The sequence below is a fragment of the Bufo bufo genome, chromosome 3, assembly GCF_905171765.1.
Source record: "Bufo bufo chromosome 3, aBufBuf1.1, whole genome shotgun sequence".
NCBI classification, from domain to species: domain Eukaryota; kingdom Metazoa; phylum Chordata; class Amphibia; order Anura; family Bufonidae; genus Bufo; species Bufo bufo.
Genome location: NC_053391.1, coordinates 320,725,282 through 320,747,880, shown reverse-complemented (window position 1 = coordinate 320,747,880; position 22,599 = coordinate 320,725,282). Strand labels below are relative to the sequence as shown.

The 22,599-nt window shown below is 46.2% G+C and overlaps 2 protein-coding genes and 1 long non-coding RNA gene across 5 annotated transcripts in view; 1 reads left to right on the top strand and 2 right to left on the bottom strand.

The window, feature by feature from the left end:
• TANGO6 (transport and golgi organization 6 homolog) overlaps positions 1–9,791 on the bottom strand; it is a 48,759-nt gene extending 38,968 nt beyond the window's left edge. Inside the window, exons 1-4 of the mRNA XM_040424358.1 lie at positions 9,679–9,791; positions 7,426–8,069; positions 1,025–1,141; positions 759–909 (exon numbers count right to left, since the gene is read on the bottom strand). Of these exons, the coding sequence (XP_040280292.1) occupies positions 759–909; positions 1,025–1,141; positions 7,426–8,069; positions 9,679–9,778 (1,012 nt within the window). The 5' untranslated portion in view covers positions 9,779–9,791. The remainder of the gene's footprint in view (positions 1–758; positions 910–1,024; positions 1,142–7,425; positions 8,070–9,678) is intronic.
• Positions 4,657–5,667, bottom strand: LOC120995264. The gene is made up of 3 exons (XR_005777557.1): positions 5,507–5,667; positions 4,897–4,966; positions 4,657–4,677 (listed from the first exon to the last, which is right to left on the bottom strand). It is a non-coding gene; the product is annotated as an uncharacterized LOC120995264 (long non-coding RNA).
• A 7-nt stretch (positions 9,792–9,798) lies between the features above and the next one.
• Positions 9,799–22,599, top strand: part of LOC120995263 (serine/arginine-rich splicing factor 5-like) — a 37,980-nt gene continuing 25,179 nt past the window's right edge. For all 3 annotated transcript variants that reach the window (XM_040424361.1, XM_040424360.1, XM_040424359.1), the window contains exons 1-3: positions 9,799–10,041; positions 15,226–15,353; positions 17,489–17,601. In XM_040424361.1, coding sequence (XP_040280295.1) covers positions 9,917–10,041; positions 15,226–15,353; positions 17,489–17,601 — 366 coding nt within the window. In that variant the 5' untranslated portion in view covers positions 9,799–9,916. The remainder of the gene's footprint in view (positions 10,042–15,225; positions 15,354–17,488; positions 17,602–22,599) is intronic.

Below are 22,599 nucleotides of genomic sequence, written 5' to 3'. Positions count from 1 at the left end.
TTTGTGTTGTGATTATGATTTATAAAGAGTAAACACAGTTGTTTGACATAAATGGCTTCAGCCGACCACTAACCATGAGCGAGAGAAAAGTGTCCGTGTCTCATATTCTCTGAGCAATGGTTAATAATTCATACATTCTGCAAGGATATGTAAACTTATGAGCACAACTTTTAATAAGATCAAGTTAGAGTCAAAGCACAATCTTACATTTAATATAACCATCGATAATTTACTATTTTTATGCAATATTAAAGGGGTTGTCTCACTTCAGCAAATTTCATTTATCTTGTAGAGAAAGTTAATATAAGGCACTTAATAATGTACTGTGATCATCCATATTGTCTCCTTCTGGCTAGACTAATTTTTCCATCACATTATACACTACTTGTTTCTCTGGTTACGACTACCCTGCAATCCGGCATCAGTGGTTGTGCTTGCACAATACAGGAAAAAGTGCAGGCCTCTTGGGTGACCATTACTGTGGGAGTCTGCATAGTACAGCATTTTTTCCTATAATGTGCAAGCACGGCCACCGCTGCTGGATTGCAGAGAGGTCATAACCATGGAAACAAGCAGTCTATAATGTGATGGAAAAATTACTTAAGCCAGCAAAAGAAGCAATATGGACAATCAAAATACATTAGTAAGTGTCTTGTATTAACTTCCTCTACATGATAAATGTTATTTGCTGAACTGAGACAGCCCCTTTAAATAGTATGTGCGATATGTTGTTCTTTAGCTTTCAGCACTGAACTAACCTCCTGCATCTTCTAGGATCCCACGTACCACAGCTTGAACCCCATTAGGTCTCATCAATCTTTCTGAGAGCAACTGTCCAGAGAGGCGGCGCAACCAGGCAGGTGCCGGAGCTCTCTGCAGGGAGGCAGAGGCACCAGAAGGACGAGGCCCCTAGAAAATAGGCGATTTATCATTGCAATCACAAAGATCTAAAGTCTTTCTCATCCCTCAAATACCTATAAAGAATGACAATAGTCAATGTAATACGCAATAACAAGAGACTTACCTGTCTAGGACCCCCCTGCAAAATGAGCAGCTCTCGGATAACAAGTGGCTGGTACAACTGATCCAACAGTCCTCTTAAAGCCTCCTTGCACTGGCCCCTCTCACTCTCTGACAGAGCCTGGAGAAAAGAAAAAATAGGAATTTGTAATACTGGCAATATACAATATAACCGAAGAGGCCACCCAAGGCCTGTGTAGGTCATATAGTGTAATTTAAAAGGCATCTGTCAGCAGGATCAACCCCAAATTCGGACATAAGTGCACCAAGAGCAGAGTTCTAGCCACTCAGCCCACCTTAGTCCCGTTCCGCCCCCTGGACACCCCCTCTACTTGATTGACAGGGCCAGGGAAGCAGAGCAGAGGAGTTAAAGAGGACCTTTCAACAAAAAATGCAATACAATCTAACAGCACCATGTTATAGAGCAGGATAAGCCGAGCAGATTGATATATGATTTTGTGGGAGAAGATTCAGTAAAACCTGTCATTTATACATTTATATCTCTGCTTTTTCTACCGTCTGTTAACAGCATCGGTACAGAGAGGAGGAGATATCAGGGACTGATGGCATTGTGTGTATAAGTGTACATAGAGAGATAGCTGTCAGTCACTGATAACACCTCCCTCCTGTACCAATAGGCCTGCAGATAGAAATGTAAAAACTACAAGTTTTACTGAATCTTTCCCAGAAACGATATATATCATCTATAACATGGTGCTTTCCGATTGCTTTGCATTTTTTGGTGACAGGTTCTCTTTGAGGTGCACTAAAGGAATGGCTAGGGCCCACCCTCGATGCACACATGTCTCAATCTGCCAACTTTGAAAACACTTATTTCTTCACACAGCAACAATTTGGTGGAATAAAGGCATGTTTTCAATTGGGCAGGGTAAGCCCACCACACAATATGGCTAGTTTAATAGGGTTTATACTGCTGACAGAGGTGATAAATGAAAACATTATCCCTCGTAAGGTCACCTCTTGAATACTGGATTCAATTTTGGCCTTTATATACTATAAAAGGATATAGGACTCATGAAACACCCATTATCCAGGAGGACAAAATGGGAGCAGGAGGTAGGAAGGATAACGGAGGCTGAATGGTCGGATATTCTTGAAGCCATCCCCAAAATGTCTCTGGGCGAAGGCGCCAAACTGTCACAATTGTATATCATACACCAAGTCTACAAGACACCGATATTTTTACGTAAGATAGGTGTTCGGTCGGACGATTGCTACCCTAGGTGTGGGGAGGAGGGGGCAGGGATGATACACATGCTCTGGCAATGTCGAATGCTTATCTCTTACTGGGATTTAGTGTTAAAGATAATATCTGACTGTTATTGAGTGACCCTGCGGAAAGACCCTAAGATATGTATACTAGGTTTGGTGGAGGATCTACATTTGACAGAACACGAGAAAGTGGGTGTGGGAAGATTGCTCTATGTTGCTAGGAAGCTCATTGCATACCACTGGATACAAACATCTCCACCATTAACAGTTGAGTTTGTAAGGAAGGTGACCTCTAGGCTCATACAAAAAAAGGGCGGCTTCCATTATGGCTGTACTCACCGCTCCCAGGTCTTCTTCCGGGTGCTGCACTGCACATGTCCTGACTGTGCGTAGCATCAGAACGTAGCACTATAACCTGACACTGTGTGACATCAGGTCACAGTGCAGCGCTAGGCCGGTAGAAGACCAGGGAGTGGTGAGTGTCAGCACGGTCCAGAGCAGAAGTTCATTTTTTGTCTGATGGAGCTTGGGGGAGTGATCTGAGGTCTGATGGAGCCTGTGGTTTTGATAGGGGTCTGATATATATACACTGACGAGAAAAAGGGCAACAATATTTTGAAAGTTTGACTTTCAGGCTCCATATCTCACCATCCACTACAGCTTCGAACGTGAGACTACCATCATTTTATAGACAATCATCTTGGCTATCTCATATATAAATTGGACTTGGAGCTATTTAGCATATGATTAGTTACGCAGATTCTTGTCATGTAATTGCATATATTTTTTTTGTATTTTGTAAATCCACTTTTGGTTTTCAATACTGCCTGAATCCTTCTGGGCACGCCCTTGATCATATTCAAGCATGTCTCGACCGAAATCTGTTCCCAGTTCTCTTCTACACGTTCCCAATGTTCAACTCTACCCACAAGTGTTTGATGGGGTTGATGTCTGGGGACTGTGGGGGCCAATCCAGCTCCACTACCTCATTGTCATTGAACTACTTATTCGCCAATCTCAACGTATGCTTCAGTTGGTTGTTCTGCTGGAACACTATGTTGTCCTTTTCATACCCATAATACTCGAGTGTATAAAGTAACTCGTCTTGTGGGATACTCACCTATAGCACAGCATTGAGACCACCATCGATCCTGGTCAAGTATCCAACTCCTTTGGCTTGTGGCTTCCTCCACCAAACTTGCCATTTCCTTCAATTTCTCGATCTGTTAGCCCCCTTTCCCTTGTTTTTTCCAGACCCATCAGAACCCAGTCTATTGAATTTCGGCTCATCGCTCCAAATCACCCGTTTCCAATATTCTACTGTCCACTGTTCGTACTTTTTTGCAAATTCGAGCCAATGCTTCTTATGACGATACTGAAGTCGAGTCTTCTTCACCTTTTTTCGGGCCACCATTCCAGACTTGTGTAATGCGTGTCGCACTGTTCTTGCATGGACATCTGTGATCTCACTATTACGAAGCATAAGAGCCACCTCCACTGCCATGTTTGTTGCAGCAGAACTGATTGACCTTATGATAAGACGACTTGTTGACTCCGATACTTTGCCTGGACGTCCACCTTCTTGGCTTTGGAATGGATGGACAGACTTAATTTCGTATTCTTCCATCTGTCATGACACTCATATGATGCAGTTTGGCAATTTTCTTGGCCGACATACCACTATCGATGAGCTGGATGATGCGGTTTCTCTTTTCTTGGGAAATTTTCTTCATGGCTGATCCTCAATTCCAACCAGTGACCTTTAGCTTGTGAATCAACCTAATAACACACTGAGCTATTAGGGAATGTGAGAACAGGTTGTAGAAAAATACTGTTCCACCACCTGGGGCAAAACAGTAACAATGCAGTTACATGACAAGAATCTGCATAACTAATTATATGCTAAATAGATGCAAGTCCAATTCATGTATTAAATGTATTAAATAGCAAGATGATTGTCTATAAAATGATGGTAGTCTCACATTCGAAGCTGTAGTCAATGGGGAGATATGGAGCCTGAAAGTCAAAAGTTCAAAACATTGTTACCCTTTTGTTCGTCGGTGCATATACCCACATTCTCTGCATTTCCAGGACAGCATGGGGCGCTACCAGAGAGGAAAATCTAATGTACATTAAAAAACAAACAATATTTTTGTTATGCATATTTTGCAATAATACTTCTTATGAAATGCTCTATTTATTGCATAGTAATACTTTTTATGGGGTGGAGTTGTAGTCGGCAGAAATGTACCAACTTCAGTTACATTTGTGTAATGTATTAACTTTCATAGAAATTTAGAAAAGTTTAGAAAAGTTAATCAGAAATATATTTTATGTTCTATCAAAGACCCTTATTTATCCAAAACAGTGATAAGCAGGGTGTTCTAGTGGTGAAAGTAAATCAGTTCTCACCTCTCCTGTGTTCTCTCCTGTCCTTATACTGGAAACAGAGATAAGCAGGGTGTTCTAGTAGTGATAATCAGCTCTCACCTCTCCTGCCCTTATACTGTAAACTGTGATAAGCAGGGTTTTTCTAGTGGTGAGAGAAAATCAGTACTCACCTTTTCTGTGTTCTCTCCTGTCCTTATGCTATAAACAGTGATAAGCAGGATGTCCTAGTGGTGATAGAAAATCAGTTCTTACCTTTCCTGTCCTTATACTATAAACAGAGATAAGCAAGGTGTTCTAGTGGTGATAGAAAATCAGTTATCACCTCTCCTGTGTTCAACCCCTGTCCTTATACTACAAAGAGTGATAAGCAAGATGTTCTAGTGGTGATAATTAGTTCTCACTTCTCATGTGTTCTCTCCTGTCCTAATACTACAAATAGTGTTAAGCAAGATGCTTTAGTGGTGATAGAAAATCAGTTATCACCTCTACTTTGTTCTCTCCTGTCCTTATACTGTAAATTATGATAAGCAGGGTTATTCTAGTGGTGATAGAAAATCAGTTCTTACCTCTCCTGTCCTTATACTATAAACAGTGATAAGCAGGGTGTTCTAGTGGTGATAATCAGTTTTCACTTCCCCTGTCCTTATACTACAAACAGCGATAGGCAGGGAATTCTAGTAATGATAACCAGTTCTCACTTCTCATGTGTTCTCTCCTGTCTTTATACTACATATATTGTTAACCAAGATGCTCTAGTGATGATAGAAAATCAATTCTCACCTCTACTATGTTCTCTCCTGTCCTTATACTATAAACTATGATAAGCAGGGTGCTCTAGTAGTTATAGAAAATCAGTTGCTACCTCTCCTGTGTTCTCCCCTGTCCTTATACTATAAACAGTGATAAGCATGGTGTTCTAGTGGTGATAGAAAATCAGTTCTCACCTCTCACGTGTTCTCTCCTGTCCTTACACTATAAACCGTGATAAGCAGAGTGTTTTAGTGGTGATAGAAAATCAGTTCTCAACTCTCCTGTTTTCTCTTCTTTACCTTATACTATAAACAATGATACACAGGGTGTTCTAGTGGTGACAGAAAATCAGTTCTCCCTTCTCCTGTCCCTTATACTATGTATCTTCATGTTGCTCCAAAGCCCTTAGTTACAATGCCTGAAACTGTGCTGCACATGCTCAGTAGTAAGTTCATCCTCTAAGGACCAGAGAAGGAATGCCTGCTGTCATCTTAGAACTGTTAGACAGGACAAGAAGACAGCATTAAAGGTGTTGTCTGGGAATAAGTAACTCTCCACAGGTGCCTGCAGCCTGCCTTTGCTATGAATAGAATCATACTTACCTACTTCCCTGCCGCTCTGGTTCTGCGTGCCAGCTCCTGTGTGTCCACCTTCCCTTCTGCTGCTTTTTTAATTCCTCCCCGGAACGGGCATGAGCATCTGCTCCGCTGAAGCCAATTACTGGCTTCAGCGGTAATGTGTCTCCTACGGATACGTCAAAACTAATTCCAGTCATTGACTACAGCGGAGCAGATGATCATTCCAGAGAGGAAGTAGGCAGTCTGCGGACCGGAAGACAGACACATGGGAGCCAGTGTGCAGGACCAGGTAGGGAGGGAGCAGGTAAGTATGAATCTTTCCATAGCAGAGGCAGGCTGCAGTACCTGTGAAAAGTTATGCATTTCCAGACAACTCTTTCACGGTAGGCAATGAATATAGCAGCTACAATTTATTCCCATTTAGACTTGCACATGATTCTCTTCATTTCCAAGACATATATATAGAGCTTTTCTAACATTTTCTGAGCACAAATTCATAGATTCCTTACAAATATTAAGTATAACAGTGTTTTTTCCAGTCATTAAATGCATATGCATTACACATTCACTTACAGGAATGTAGAAAAATTCAGGAATTTAAAAAATTGCATTCCAATTATAATTCATTTCTATCTAAGTAGCCTTATTACTTACATGATAGTAAGAAAAAGCCAAAATTTACAATTTTACTATAGGAAATGTGTTATTACTGAAGTATTGGCCATTTATGCAGGAGTCAGAGTAAGAACTTTGGCTTACTGACTCCACAGCCGTGTTGGATTCACCCCCACAAATCTGGGCAGAAAATCTGCAGCAATTCTGTTACTTGAACAAGCCCTTAAAGGGATTGTTCGGGAACAGTGTTGTTGAAACAGATGCCCAAAGCCTTGCCATCGCTAAGGTGAGAACCATATTTACCTGCTGCCTGACGCTCCAGTCCTGCACGCCGACTCTCAAGTGTCCATCTACCGGTCTGTGGCTTGTTTACTTCTTCCCGGCATGGGCCACTGCAGTTCTGATAGACACCTCACTGCTGAAGCCAGTGGCTGGCTCCAGTAAATTATGTGACCATGCTGGGGAGAAAATAAACAAGCTGCAGATGGGTAGTGGGACCCTGTGTACAGGACAGGAGTGGCGGTGAGCAGGTAAGTATGTTTCCTTCCACAGCAGAGGCGAGGCTGTGAGTATTGTTTAAAACTTCACAATTTCCAGCCAACCCATTTAAAGTTTATTTGCCACTTCTCTGCCCTAACCTCCAGTATCTGCAGAATCTATCCAGAATCGCCTTGTAAAATGAAATCCTTGATCTGATGAATTGCTTTGGATACTGGCAAAGATTTCACAGTGATTTACTTATAATCGTTTATAGTGATGTGGGTAAAAACTGTAATATATGAATCCTATACCAAGTCTACATGCCAAAGAAATGGAAAACACAGAGTTAACCTTATACCTTCAGACTCTCTTTTGTGCCCTGATTAGCAGGGCAATATCCAAGTTGACACAGCCCAGCCATAAGGTCTCCAAGATGCTGTGTAAAGAGCAGGCTTCCCAGAGACGAATGGTGGGACACCTCCAACAAGGACATGCATGCAATGTACAGCCTACGTGTACGAACTTGTGGCAAGTCACACGACACCATTGAACACACAAGGGCTCCAAATTCAGATCGATGCTGTAAAGAAAGACCAATGCCTGGAAGAAGGTATGGGCAGATTCCCATAGACACCACAAACTGCAGCACTGACTGGACAGTCTTCTGCTGAGATATGCTAAGAGTATCTGGACTCAGAGAAGGGGCTGCCTCAGGGGTCCTCAGGTTGGGTTTAGAGGGTTGAAAAGACTTGGCCAATTCAATCATGCACTCCTTAAGACATAGCAGTAGTAGCAGGGCTACTGAAGTGAACTTCCATGATGGATCTTCTTGTAAACTTTCATGAAACCCTGGGGCATCTTTTGAAAGTCGTTCTCGCAAAGTGACTAGAGCCCCCCACTTTGAGACTTGCTTTAGTTCTTCCTCCAAGGAAGACACATTAAACTGTAAGGTGCTGAGTAAGGCAGCCTGCTTATCAGTGTTATGGGCAGTAGATCCAGATTCTGTAAGAAAATAATATGGAAGTACATTTAATAGTAGTCTTTAGAGGATCACAGTCCTCGAGTTATTGAAACAGCGTAGCTCTCTAGGATATAGGAGTTACAAAACAGAATACCCCAGTCCACCTCATGCGAGGGCTATTCAAATCTCAGCCATGAAAAATCTAATCAAGAGTTGGCCCAAGAATGACATCACCTGACTACAGAATAGGTGGTGTGTGATCGGTATGGTTCTGACTGCAGGGACCCCGAGGGTCTGGCGTCTCCCGGTATGACTGGTGAAGTGGTTGAGCATGATTGCCAAATGCTCTACCTGCCCTCTCTTCAGCAGTTTCATAGAAAAGAATGAAATGGCAGTGCAGATGTTCGACCACTGCTCCTTTCATACAGGGAGACGGAGAACCCCCTTCTCCTGTGATCGGTGGGGTCCCAGCAATTACAGTAGGTAATTAATGTTTTAATACAGGTATTCCTATCCACAGAATAGGTGATAAGGTGTCATTTTGGGACAACCCCTTTAAATAACTCCCAAACAGGTACTATAATCAGAGCAAATCCAGAGGAGCCGTCCAAGACTCAAGGGATACAGTAATGTATGGCACACTCTGATGCCCCATTTATCAGGGCACTTCATGGCACTATCTGGGCAATACATGCACTGTGTAACTAAGCAGCCACCATTGATGTCTTTGAAAGTTCTTAATACTTGGCGTCACCCATCTAAAGCGCTATGTCCACCCCTGCTGCTGGGTACCGCCACAGATTTTCCCTAGTGGAATTATGTGTGGAAAACCGGCAGGGTTTTTTCTAGTAGCAGTGAAGTGGATGACATTTTGGTGAGGAACCGCGCCTAACTTGACATGTGGTGGGGAGTCTAAATGTCAGGTTACGTTGCGGATATCTGCCGTGGATTTTTAACCTTTTTTTATTGCAGAGGGTGAATGTACGTGCAGGTGGACATATAGCAGTGATGGCTCAACTCCGGCACTCCAGCTGTGGTGAAACTACGACTCCCAGCATGCTCCATTTCTTTCTAAGGAGTTCTGAGAACAACCAAGCAAGTGTGCATCTTGGGAGTTGTAGTTTTACCACAGCTGGAGCGGCAGAGGTTAGCCATCAACCAGCCATATAGGATGGGTTTTCACGAGGCAGCTGCAACCCCACCCACCCTCAGCAGCCAAGAGCATGAATTTGAAGGGGATACCACCGCTACCCCGCAAATGTGGGAAGCCATTGAACACTGCATGTGAGAGGGGCTGTGGCCGCCTTGTCCTGCTTGTCTGGGACCCGTATTTACCTAGGACTGTAATATGTCATATAATACTTGGATATTACATGATGCATCATCTGGGAAATGTATAGCGGCACTATTAGTTGTGCAGTATATGGCGCTATGTATATTGTATATGAGGGGAGGACACTGTTGGGACACAGTGTTTAGTAGGGGGTTTTAACATCTTGCCACTGAAAGGTAATGACAATAACTTAGATATAGATACATTTAGATCAGCCATATCTGTAGTCCATCCTGTTTTTAGTCCAGTGACCACAAATCCCAGCAAGTCCTGCACACTGGGACGTACACCGGCTCCGGACTGCACACTGTCCTCACCTCTAGGGGTTATCAGTATTTTCAGAGCTTCAACCACAGTACCCACGTTCACACTGACAGCCATGTTTCCACTAGGGCCCGCCCCCCGGAAATACGTCATCACGCAGGCTTTGCGTTCCACGCGCTATTGTACGGCCCAGACTTTCACTTCCACTTCCGAGCCTGCGCCGTCGCTATTGCATGTTGGGTAATGAGCGAGTGACTTGGTGACAGCTGCGACGCGGTGTGTAGCACAGGTATGTCGCGGTCATCGGCCATGCCAAGGATCTACATCGGACGGCTCAGTCATCGGGCCCGGCAGAGCGACGTAGAGCGCTTCTTCAAGGGCTTCGGCAAGATTCTGGAGGTGGATCTGAAGAATGGGTGAGTGACCAGTGTGTGTCGTCAGGTGCTCTGATTGGAGCTGGCATGTCCTTCTTCTGTTCTGGCCTCAGCTGCCCATCGTGATTATTAGGGGGATGTTCACACTTGCAGATTTTGCTCAGGTTTTTTGGATGCAGATTTTGGAAGCCAACCCCAGGACTAGTTTCATGATAGAGGAGATGGATCTGTTCTTTATTTTGCTATATCCACACCTAATTTTGGTATTAAAAACCTTATCAGAACCGGCATGTGTGAACATAGGCATGTGTTGTCTTATGGAATCGGATCTATTCTGAAGTTTTTCCAGCCCTTTGTGATAAAAGTACACGTAGATGATACCGCTTGTAGGTAAGGCCTCATGCACACGGCTGTAGCTAGGATACCGGCCCTGCTCCTTCCCCATTGTCCGGCCCTCTATAGAACAGTCCTATCCTTCTCCCTAATACAGACAAGAATAGGACATTTTTTTATGGGGCCACAGGACGGATGTGCGGACGCGGACAGCACACTGATCTCTTGTGGCCCTATTAAAATAAATGGTTCCTCATCTGACCTGCAAAAAATGCAAATTGGATGCAGAAAAAAACCAAAACGGACTTGTACATGAGCCTTAGGCCTCATTCACACGACCGTTGTTCTGGTCCGCATCCGAACCGCCTTTTTGGCGGCTCGGATGCGGACCCATTCACTTCAATGGGGCCGCAAAAGATGCGGACAGCACTCCGTGTGCTGTCCGCATCCGTTGCTCCGTTCCGTGGTCCGCAAGAAAAATATAACCTGTCCTATTCTTGTTTGCGGACAAGAATAGGTAGTTATATTAAAGGCTGTCCGTGCCGTTCCGCAAATTGCAGAACGCACACGGACGCCATCTGTGTTTTGCGGAACGCAAAACACACAACGGTCGTGTGCATGTAGCCTTAAAGGGGGTTGTCTGACTTCAGAAAATAGCATTTATCATGTATACAGGGTTAATATAAGCCACTTACTAATGTATTGAATCCATATTGAATTCATTTTTCCATCACATTATACACTGCTCGTTTCCATGGTTATGACCACTCTCAATCCAGCATCGGTGGCCGTGCTTGCACACATAGAAAAAAGCACTGGCACCTCTGGTGGCCAGGACAATAGGAGTGGACATAGGCCGGCGCTTTCTCCTATAGTGCATAAGCACGGCCACCGATGCTGGATTGAAAGGTGGTCGTAACTAGGGATGAGCGAATTTCATATTTTTTAATTCGGTTCGTGTTGTGTTATTTACCGAATTGCGTTTTGGATTCCGTTACTACGGACCATAACACAATTCCATGACGGTTTACATTATGCAGGAGAGGACTCCAGTATAACGTAAACCGGAAGGATCCGTTATGCAGGCCGTTGACTTCTATTATGATGGAATGAATAACAGAATGCCTCTATGCATTCCGTCATGGAATTGCGTTATGGTCCGTGGTAACAGAATCCATAATGCAATTCACATAATACACAACACGAACCGAAAACGAATTTCCAAATATGAAATTCGCTCATTCCTAGTCATAACCATGGAAACGAAAAGTGTATATCGTGATGGAAAAATGAGTCAAGCCAGAAAAGTAAGCAATATGGATTAGGGATCGACCGACATTGATTTTTTTTTGATTTTTTTTAGAGCCGATACTGATAATCGGTGAACTTTCAGGCCGATAATTTATACCGATATTTTATATATTATATTCGTTGTAGCCACTGAGGTGTTGAACATTTGCATTTGGCACTAGTATATTATAAATGTACGGTAAATTATAAATTAATAAAGCCCTTAGGTTACTTTCACACTAGCGGCACGGACCTCCCGCAGGTTGTTCCGTCGGGTGAACAGCCTGCCGGATCCGTCCTTCCGCTAGTGACCATGTGCCTCCGTACTGCCGCTCCGTCCCCATTGACTATAATGGGGGCGAGGCACGGCGACAGGCTGCCGGAATAAAACTATGACATGTCCGACATTTATTCCGGCAGCCTCTGCGCTACCGTGCCTCGCCGGAATTCCACCCCCACCCCTATTATAGTCAATGGGGAGGGAGCGGCAGTCCGGAGGCACACGGTCACTAGCGGCAGGACGGATCCGACAGGCTTTTCACCCAACGGAACAGCCTGCCGGAGGTCCGTGCCGCTAGTGTGAAAGTAGCCTTAGTTGGTAGTTAACTTATAATAGTGCCAAATGCCAATTTCCACACCATCTTCCACCTTCTCACTGACTTTATTAACCCCTATCAGACCTCAGATCAGACTTTATTTAACCCCTATCAGACCTCAAATGAATAAAATAAAAAAACTCCTCACCTCTCCTGCGCCGCGGCTCCTCTTCATCTCCGGGTCCGGCGTCTTGCTCCCCTGTGTTCTCTGGTCCGCGCTGCACTGTCACCTGTCATAGTGCGCGCTGTACGGGGTCAGGACAGTGCAGCACGGGCCCCATCAAAGAAGACCAGGGAGGGTGAGTATCGGAAGTGCTTGCTGCGCTTCTTCCCTGCACCCGATGCATACTAGCGAGCGCTTCCATAAGCGCTCACTAGTATTCGCTTTATACGCATTATCGGCAAGGTTAGATGCCGATACCGATAATGTGCAAAATCCTTAATATTGGCTGATAATATCGGTACTTCTGATAATCGGTCGATCCCTAATATGGACAATCACAATACATCAGTAAGTGCCTTGTATTAACTTTCTCTACATGATAAATGCCACTTGCTGAAGTGAGACAACCCCTTTAAGAGATGTGTATAGTTCAGTACGCTGGTATGAGCACTTACCATCATCTACTGTGGGCTGTAAAGTGATGACAATCTGCTGGAGTACCAGCAGCCTAAAAACTCACCAACACATGTACGGTATTTCATGGTCGTGGAAAAATGTTTTCTATTTTTATGGACTTTAGATGGGTTTCTAGATACCTGGCAACCCCAAATACTCTTCCATGCCATGATTCCACATCCATGTTGTACTTTTCTCTTTTTCTGACAATTGTGGGGATTTGCTCTGGTAGACAGGTTAGCGGACGCAGTATAGAGGCAAGGAACCAGGTTGTAAATCAAACTTCAGTCTTTTATTGACACTCAGCAAAACATAACAGTCTTGGTGCTTGTTCACACACAGCAAAACAAAACAATGTTCACCTGGAATCCTAGGTGTCGGTTCACACCCGGCTGAATGCTCAGCCACCAGCCTGGCAGGCAGGTTTCCAGGCGGCCTGCAGGCCTGTTTGCAGTCTTCAGCACAGAGGACTCCACAGCTTCACTGTCAGATGGAGGTAGATCCACACCACCTGATAGTGCTGACTGCTTTATAAGCCTGCCAAGACTCGGCATGGAACGTGGGGAGTAGCCACCCACCCAGCACTTTTGACTACACCCAGTAAAAGCCGCCCCGGATCAGCTTTACAGCCATACTAAACAGCTGAAGTGTCAGACTGCAATCTGCAATAATAAAAACTGTCTCTTACCTCACCGACGCCAGGAACCTCGGTGACACATACCGACCATCAATGAGGGCCCCTTGTTCCTTCCTACACAATGTACAAGGATTTACTAAAAGACCTATCGGGAGCCCCAAGAGCAGTGATCCCCTTCATCCAACATGCTGGTCCCGTCCTGCCGCTTACCAGGTCCATGCTCTGGAGATGCCTGCTCAGCCAGTGATTGGCAGAGCAGACATTTCCTGCGTGTTGAGAGCAGTCTAGCAGGAGAGACGGTCAGGAATCGGTAAGGGTGAATACCCCTTCTTTAATTTTTTTTCTAATGAGTTTCACCCCTCTGGAAAGAAGTTGCTGCTTTAGATCTGCTGAGTGCTGTTGATGGTGCCTCCTGAAGTTCTGCATTACAGTGTGGATGAGGTGGATCGAGCCCACCAGGCAATGTGAACCAAACATTTATACATTAAAGGGGACCTAAACATAAAAAAAAAACACCAAGGAGCAGAAGCTGTGTCTCTTAGGCTTCTGTCGGCTCTGCTCATATTTTTGAGCATAGGGTGTACTGATTCACAGAATGTTTATGGGATCTGTACTCCACACACTGAAATAGCTGAGCAGAGCCATTGAAGGCCGAGGGGCAGAGAGCTCTGAGCAGCGCTTCTGAGCCTTGTTTTATTTCTTTGTTGGTTACCCATGTCTGTGGGCCATTAGGCTACCACTCCATATTCATCTTGTGTGCCCATCCTCATCTTGCCTTTTTTGCTTCCACTTTTTACAAAGTGATGAGGGTCTTAAAGGGAACCTGTCACCGGGATTTTGTGTATAGAGCTGAGGACATGGGTTGCTAGATGGCCACTAGCACATCCGCAATATCCAGTCCCCATAGCTCTGTGTGCTTTTATTGTGTAAAAAAAACGATTTGATACATATGCAAATTAACCTGAGAAGTCCTGCCCCTGAGATCAGTCCAGCGTGAAGGAGCCCAGCACCGCCCCGCATCCTCAGAATACTCCTCCTTGCTCCCCGACTTCTGAAAGCTAGAGCGCCGTAATCTCGCGAGCTAGCGCATGCGCAGTGTCATCATAGTATTCCTTCCCTGTGCTGGCATCAGCCTCATGGGACGAACTGCGCATGCGCTAGCTCACGCATCACGAGATTACGGCGCTCTAGCTTTCTGACGGGGAGCAAGGAGGAGATTCTGAGGATGCGGGGCGGTGCTGGGCTCCTTCACGCTGGACTCATCTCAGGTTAATTTGCATATGGATCAAATCGTTGTTTTTTTTTTTACACAATAAAAGCACACGAACTATGGGGACTGGGTATTGCGGATGTGCTAGTGGCCGTCTAGCAACCCATGTCCTCAGCTCTATACACAAAATCCCGGTGACAGGTTCCCTTTAAAGGAACTTGCTCCCAACCAAATTTGTAACTTAGTTTTTTTTCTATACCAAAAGAATATATCTAGTTCTATGGAAAAAGATTCAATAAAGCTTGTAATTTAATCTTTTTATGCTTAGGAGTCATGCTGGCGGTCCTCCTCAGATTACACCAAAATGTCATGGTGACCGGTTCCCTTTAATAAATCTCCCCATTTGGGTTTACCGTTAGTCCTGCGTGAAGATATGTCGTCCATAAGGAAGATACGTCTGCCTCCCTTCTTGAACCTCCGCCGATACTATCTATTGTTCTTTCTAACCTGTATGAAATGTCCAATCTTGTTTGTGTCCAAGCTATGGGTTTGTGGAGTTTGAAGATGTTCGCGATGCTGACGATGCTGTGTATGAAATGAATGGGAGAGACCTATGTGGAGAGCGCGTCATTGTGGAACACACACGGGCGCCAAGGAGGGGTTTGCACAGTAAGTATATCAGTGAAAGATTATTGTGCTTTTGTTAGCGTTATTATTTTTGTGACGCTTACATGTCAGGTAGGCTAGGGGACGCTCTAAAGCCTGATTAGCACAGGGCAATTGTCTGGCCGATCATTGGGAACAAACATGAGTACGAATGCTCATTCCAGATAATCATCCTATCCATAGGGTCCATTCACACATCCGTAGTGCATTACGGATCCGCAATACACCCGGCCGGCAACCCCCATAGAAATGCCTATTCTTGTCCGCAATTGCGGACAAGAATAGAACATGTTCTATTTTTTTCGGGAGCCGCAGACCGAAAGATCGGCAGGCCGCTCTGGAAATGCGGATGCGGAGAGCACAAAGTGTGCTCTCCGCATCCATTCGGTCCCCATAGAGAATGAATGGGTCCGCACCCGTTCCACAATTTGCGGAATGGATGCGGACCCATTGTTACGGATGTGTGAATGGAGCCTTAAGGTGCCGCAGATCACTTAATGAACAGGCAAAACCCTTGTTCATCGGGTGATATCATTGCTGATGCGGACACCTAAATCATCCTTTCTGGGCAGCAGATTGTCCTTGTAAACAGCGATTTGCCGCCCAGGAACAATAGATGGAGAAGTAGCCGTTGCTCGTCCCCATACAGTGGAGGTGATTGCTACATGTAAATGAAACTATTACCTCCACTGACGAGCAGAAATGATTCCTTTCCAATAATTGGCACCTCAGTCGGCCCGTGTAAATGCGCCTTTAAGACAGGTTTACACTGCATGACGTTACAGCTGATTGTTGGGATGGAAACATTCCTTCCCCGGCAGTCAGCTAGGACACCGCTGTATTTACATACAACAATCTCCTCCACAGTATGAGGACGAGGAATCGCTATCACTCGTCCCCTTACAGAATCCTTGTCTCTGGGCAGCAGGTCGCCGTTTAGACCACACAATCTGCTGCCCAGAAGCCATGATCGGTGGTGCCTGCACAAACAACAGATTCCCCGATGAACGAACGTTTCGCTCATTCATCGGCGGCGTCACATTTAGACGGGCTGATTGTCGGAAACGAGCATTCACAGGAATGGTCGTTTCTGATAATCTGCCCCAAAAATCGGGCAGTGTACATCCACCTTTAGTGTTTTTGTTGTACTATCATGTGATTACACTGTTTATTGCAGAGAACCCAGATTACAAAGTGCCATAAAATAGCCTTCTGTTTGATGGGATTACACAGACACTGCAAGCAATTAGAAAAGTCCATTAATCCTGGATTCCCATCTGTGCTGTGAACTCCGGCAGTCTGTTCCGGTGGAGTATCTGCCACCGTGCACCACCGGATCCCTATTCACTGTAATGTGATCCAGCTGGAATCCACCCACTTTGCGGCATATATGCCAACTATCGGCAAGACAAAATAATGGTGTGTGTAGCAGTACAATGTTTATCACCTACCTCTAAGATAAATGTACGACCGCTGGATGTCTGTCAGCTAGGACCCCTACTGATTATGAGAACAGGGATCCCCTATGAGAATGCAATGTTCTATATACAATCATTTTTATTGTAAAAAATTTGGTAAAGCCAGCCTTAAAGGGGTTGTCTCGCTTCATCAAGTATTATTTATCATGTAGAGAAAGTTAATACAAGGCACTTACTAATGTATTGTGATTATCCATATTTGCTGACTTTGCTGGCTGGATTCCTTTTTCCATCACATTATACACTGCTTGTTTCCATGGTTATGACCACCTGGCAATCAATCAGAGGTGGTCGTGCTTGCACACTATAGAAAAAAGCACCTGCCTATGTGCGCTCCCACGTTATTAGCCACCAGAGAGGCTGGCGCTTTTTTCTATATTGTGCAAGCACGACCACCTGATGGATTGCAGGGTGGTCATAACCATGGAAACGAGCAGTGTATAATGTGATGGAAAAATGAATCCAGGAAGCAACATGGATAATCACAATACATTAGTAGGTGCATGTATTAGAATTTATCATGTAGAGAAAGTTATTTGCTGAAGTGAGACATCCCCTTTAACATACATTGGACAGGCGCTTCTACCAGTGTCACCTTTTTGCTATTTTCATTAATAACTGCAATTTCAGCTGCCTCTGGTCTCTCTCCCTATGTCACAGATGGCTATGGCTACCGAAAAAGTGCCACCGAGAAGCCTGGGCCTCCAGTTCGCACAATGTATCGCCTGAAAGTCGAAAATCTGTCTGCACGATGTAGTTGCCAAGAATTGAAGGTAGGATTCTTCGTGACTGCTAGGGCATGCATTAATGTATGGTCATAGAAATATTTATTAGTACAAAATGAAGTCTTTAACCCCTTCCCAATCTTTGCTGTACATGTTCAGCGCAGCAGGAAGTGAGTTCCCGACCCGCACTGTACAAGAAGCATACCAGCCACAGCACAACGGGGACATGTAAAATACTGCCCCTCTGTGCTGTGTGTTGGCCTGCTGGGACTTGTGGCTCATCACTGCTATCTACGGTGACAAAAACTGTCCTTGGAACTGCTGCAGTGATCATAATCAATTGTTCATTTGCAGCAGTTCCAGGGTCACTGATCCTTAAGGTCCAACCCGTATACCTATCCTTTCCCCCTCCCCCTATATGTTTTCGTGGATGCCAATCCATAGTGTACGCTTTTTTGTCACAGTTTTTTATTTCCAGCCCTGCAGCAATTTTTCTGTGTGCAAGCCGGGACCGCCATGGACTGATCAGTGTGTACGCCACTCATTAGCATCTATGTTCAGTTTTTGGAACAGGAGGGTTTTTTATTTATTTTATTATTTATATATGATATGAAAATGTTAGGTAGTGTTAGTCCAGATTTTTTACTGTAGCAATTTTTTCAAAATATCTGATTGCGTGCGTCCTGCAACCTCTGCGGGCTGATCAGTACTGTCCATTACTGTCAAAAGTGAAAATGGATCTGCTATATAAGGATAATTCACAACTAATTTTAAGGAACTCAGGGACACCTGAAAGTGAAACACCGCTAGATAATTGCCTTGCCATGCAAGATTAAAGAGCTACTGCCATCTTGCCATTTGGGTCCCCTCGTGCAACAAAAATCAGTAGAAGGCACTTGCCAACTACAATGATTTATTGGTAGTGCCCCTTTCTAGTTTCTGGCTCCCCGTTCTCCCCATATGTGTTCTGCTCGTGGTTAGAGGATTCGGCCACCACTGCGATCTTGCAGCAGTGGCCGCGCTAGTGCAGTGAGATGAAGTCCTTTGCGTACTCTGGATGCGTTGGTATGCTGGGATCACAAGAGCATGCATATCCACACATGCACTGCAGCTGGTGTCCTGGCCACCGTTTTGCAACATATCATGTTTCAATAGAACAGCTCCAGGGCATGCACAGTACAGTGCATTGCAAAAGATGACTATTGCTGCACTGTACTGCAATCAGCCCCACTTGTACTTAAAGATGGAAATGGCACTTGATAAAAAAAAATGTGAAAAATAATAAAATAAATATAAAATAACTTACCTTTTCTCATATCCATTAATTTATAAGTGATTAAAAAATAAAACTTGATCTATTAAAGGATTATGGTATTAATCCCGCGTGGTAAATGCTGTCCGGCCCACAAAAAACAAGCCCTCACACAGCTACATTGGTGAAAAAATAAAAATGTTATGGATGTTCGTATATGGCGATGCAAAATATCATTTATTTTTAATACAAAAGTGATTTTTATGCTGAAAGAGTAGCAAAACATAAATAAACTATATAAATTTGGTACTGCTATAACCGTATCAACCTACAGAATAGAATTATATCATATATACCGCATGAGAAACCCCATAAAAAATAAGACTGACAGAATTGCAATTTTTGCGCAGCTTACCTACTAAAAATGTCATTTGTACCCAAAAATTGTACAAAAAAACTACTGCTTGTCCTGCAACAAACAAGCCCTCACAAAGCGCAGTCAACAAAAAAATTAAAATGTTATGGCCCCTAAAAACAATTTCAGCAAATTCCATGTTAGAAAATCCTGATGCTAACCTTCCCTTCTGAACGCTGCCGTTTCCCTAAACAGCAGTTTACAACCACATTTGAGATGTTGCTGTATTCAGGAAAAAATGCAAATTGTGGGGTGCATTATCTCCTAGTGCCTTGTGAAAAGGAAAAATTTTAGGCTAAAGCTAAATTTTATTGGAACTAAAATGTAATTTTTCATTTCTCGCCCAGTTTCCTTGGGGGACACAGAAGACCTTGGGTATAGCTCATCTCCCTAGGAGGCGTGACACTAAGTGAAGACTGTTAAGCCCCTCCTCCACAGCTATACCCTCAGCCTGGAGGGAGAGACTGCCAGTTTTTTGCTTAGTGTCCAAGGAGGCAAGACACTCCCTGCTCTGCAGGGCTGTTTTCTCCTTGTTTAAAGTTTAGATTTTTACTTTTTTATTTATTTTTGTTCCAGATCATCAGGGACAACAGAGACGCACTAGACCTCTCTGTTCTCCCGGGGTTGAGCTGCGCCAGTGCCGGTCACCCGCACTGCTGCCTCCCCCACAGAAGGCAAGGTGGATCAGGGCAGCCTCGCTCCCCTACATCCCGCCAGCGCAAGGGTCGCCCGCACGCCAAGTCCCTCTTCCAGCGTCCTGCCACTGCGGTGCCAGTAGCTGAAGGGGCGACCCTGCTGGAATGAACCGAGGGTGAAGACGGCTGTGGTAAGAGAGAGGCTTCTCCAGCCCTACGTCCCCCCCCCCCCCCCCCCCCCCCCCCCGGTCTCCTGCATGCCTGACCCCCATACTGGGCCTCTGGACCCTTCCCCTGCTGGACCTTGGCTGGCCCCTGGGGTGCCGCAGAGCGACAATCTGCTCTCTGCCTCCCCCTCCCTTTTCCTGGCCCTCATAGGATATGAACTAGCTAGTGGCTGTCTCCCCACAGCTAGCTGCAGAAGCTGCGACATAGTTTCTGCTGTCGCCTGCCTTCTCCTCACGTGCACCCCGTCTCTGGGTCCCCCCATCTCCTTACCGCAGTGTTGCGTAAGGCCTCGCCTCCGGCCAGCATTAATATTCTGGTGCGGCTGAGCGCCGCAAAAATTTCAGGCCCCGCCATTTCGGGCCTCTGACTCTTCCGGCCGGCGGGGTGGGCTCCCGCGGCCGGCAAGCCGCCATTCCGGGCCCCCTGACTATTCCGGCCGGCGGGGTGGGCTCCCGCGGCCGGCAAGCCGCCATTCCGGGCCCCCTGACTATTCCGGCCGGCGGGTTGGGCTCCCGCGGCCGGCAAGCCACCATTCTGGGCCCCTGTCTCTTCCGGCGGCGGGGTGGGCTCCCGCGGCCGGCGAGCCGCCATTCCGGGCCCCTGACTATTCCGGCCGGCGGGGTGGGCTCCCGCGGCCGGCAAGCCCCATTCCGGGCCCCTGTCTCTTCCGGCGGCGGGGTGGGCTCCCGCGGCCGGCATTGGGCTTGACTATGCCCCAGCAGGCCCCGTCCGACCGTCGGTGCCGGTCGGCGGGGCTCCGCAAATTTTGTCCCAGGCTTCGGCCTGCTGGGCCGCAATTCCGACCGGCCCGCGGGTTGGGCACCCGCGGCCGGTTTGAAGCGCCACTCCACCTCAGGTCCCGGCCGGGCGCCGCAAATTTAGACCCCTGCTTCGCGGCCTACTAGGCCGCAAAATTCCGGCCTCTGGTGGAGGGGGCGGCAACTTCTCCAGGCGCAAATTCTTCCCGCCTGGGGGTTCCTCCGCCCCCAGGGGATCGCAGTGCCGCCCTCCAGGCCGGATCCCTGTTAACCCTTTGGGTACAGGCCGGCTCCCAATGGGCCTGTATGGTTGGTCCCCCTTTTTTTCTGTCTCTCAGACGATCTGTGCCCCTATATGGTGGCCCCCCTTTTAGCCTCAGAGAGGCTGTGTTTAAAATAAAATAAAAAAAAATTCAATAAATAATAATAATGAATAATGGATAACTAATTTCTATTGGACTGCGCAGGACGCTGCAGCCTCATCAGTAGTGCTGCATGTCTGCATGACCTCTTTCCACAGGCAGCATGGTGTTGCGCTCCCAGCCTGCGTCGCTGCTAGGGCATTTTCCCTTTTTAGGCGGTTTTCTTGCTCTCTTCCAGGATACGGCGCTGGCCAAGTGCATGCGGCCCTTCCGTAGGCAGCATTCATCATCTCTCCAGTTATGGTGCCTGCCATGTGCATTCCCCCCCCCCCTCCTAGGCGGGATACTGCACTCTCCCTGGCTGCCGGCTGTGCATGACCCCCTTCTTAGGCGAAATACTGCACCTTCACCGGATACGGTGCTGGCCATGTGCACGACCCCCTTCCATAGGCAGAACGCTGCTCTCTCTGGATTTTGCTGCCGGCTATGTGCGTGACCCCCTTCCATGGGCGGAACGCAGCACTCTCACTGGATCTGTTGCCGATCATGTGCATGACCACCTTTTTAGGCGGAATACTACACTCTCACCGGATACGGTACTGGCTATGTGCACGACCCCCTTCCATAGGCGGAATGCTGCACTCTCACTGATGTGCTATGATGTACTTATGTACTATGTTACTATGCTGCACTCTCACTGGTTTCGCTGCCGGCCATAGGCATGACCCCCTTTCATAGGCGGTATGCTGCACTCTCATTGGATTCGCTGCCAGCTTTGGGTATGCCTCCTTCCCTCAGGCAGCATACATACATGTTTTCTCGCAGGTATGTTGCTGGCCATGTGCATGTACCCCATACATGGCAGGGTACTTGCACTTTCACTGGATCCATAGGCATGACCCCGCTTCCGTGGGCGGTGTACGCACTCTCGCTGGATTCGCTGCCAGCCAGGGGCATGCCTTCCTTCCTCAGGCGACATACACACATTCTCACTGACTGTGTTGTCTCTCGCCGGTACGTTGCTGGCCATGTGTATGACTCCCATACATGGCGGGGTGCTCGCACTCTCCCTCGATGAGATGCTGGCCATGTGTATTACCCCCCCTCCTTTTTCTGGGCGGCATGCTACACTCTCACCGGATACATTGCTGGCCATGAGAATGGCCCTCTAACATGGGTGGAACGCTTGCACTTCCTTGGACAGTGCTGGCCTTGTGCGTGACCACCCTTCATTTCATGGGCAGAATTTGGCACGCTCATGAGATTCACGGCTGTCCTTGTATGGCTGTGCTGGATTTGTACATGTCCCCCTTCATTGGCAGAGTAGTTGCACTCTCGCTGAGTTCAGTGTTGGGTGTATTATTGCACACTCACTTAATGCTAGGATAACCCTGTG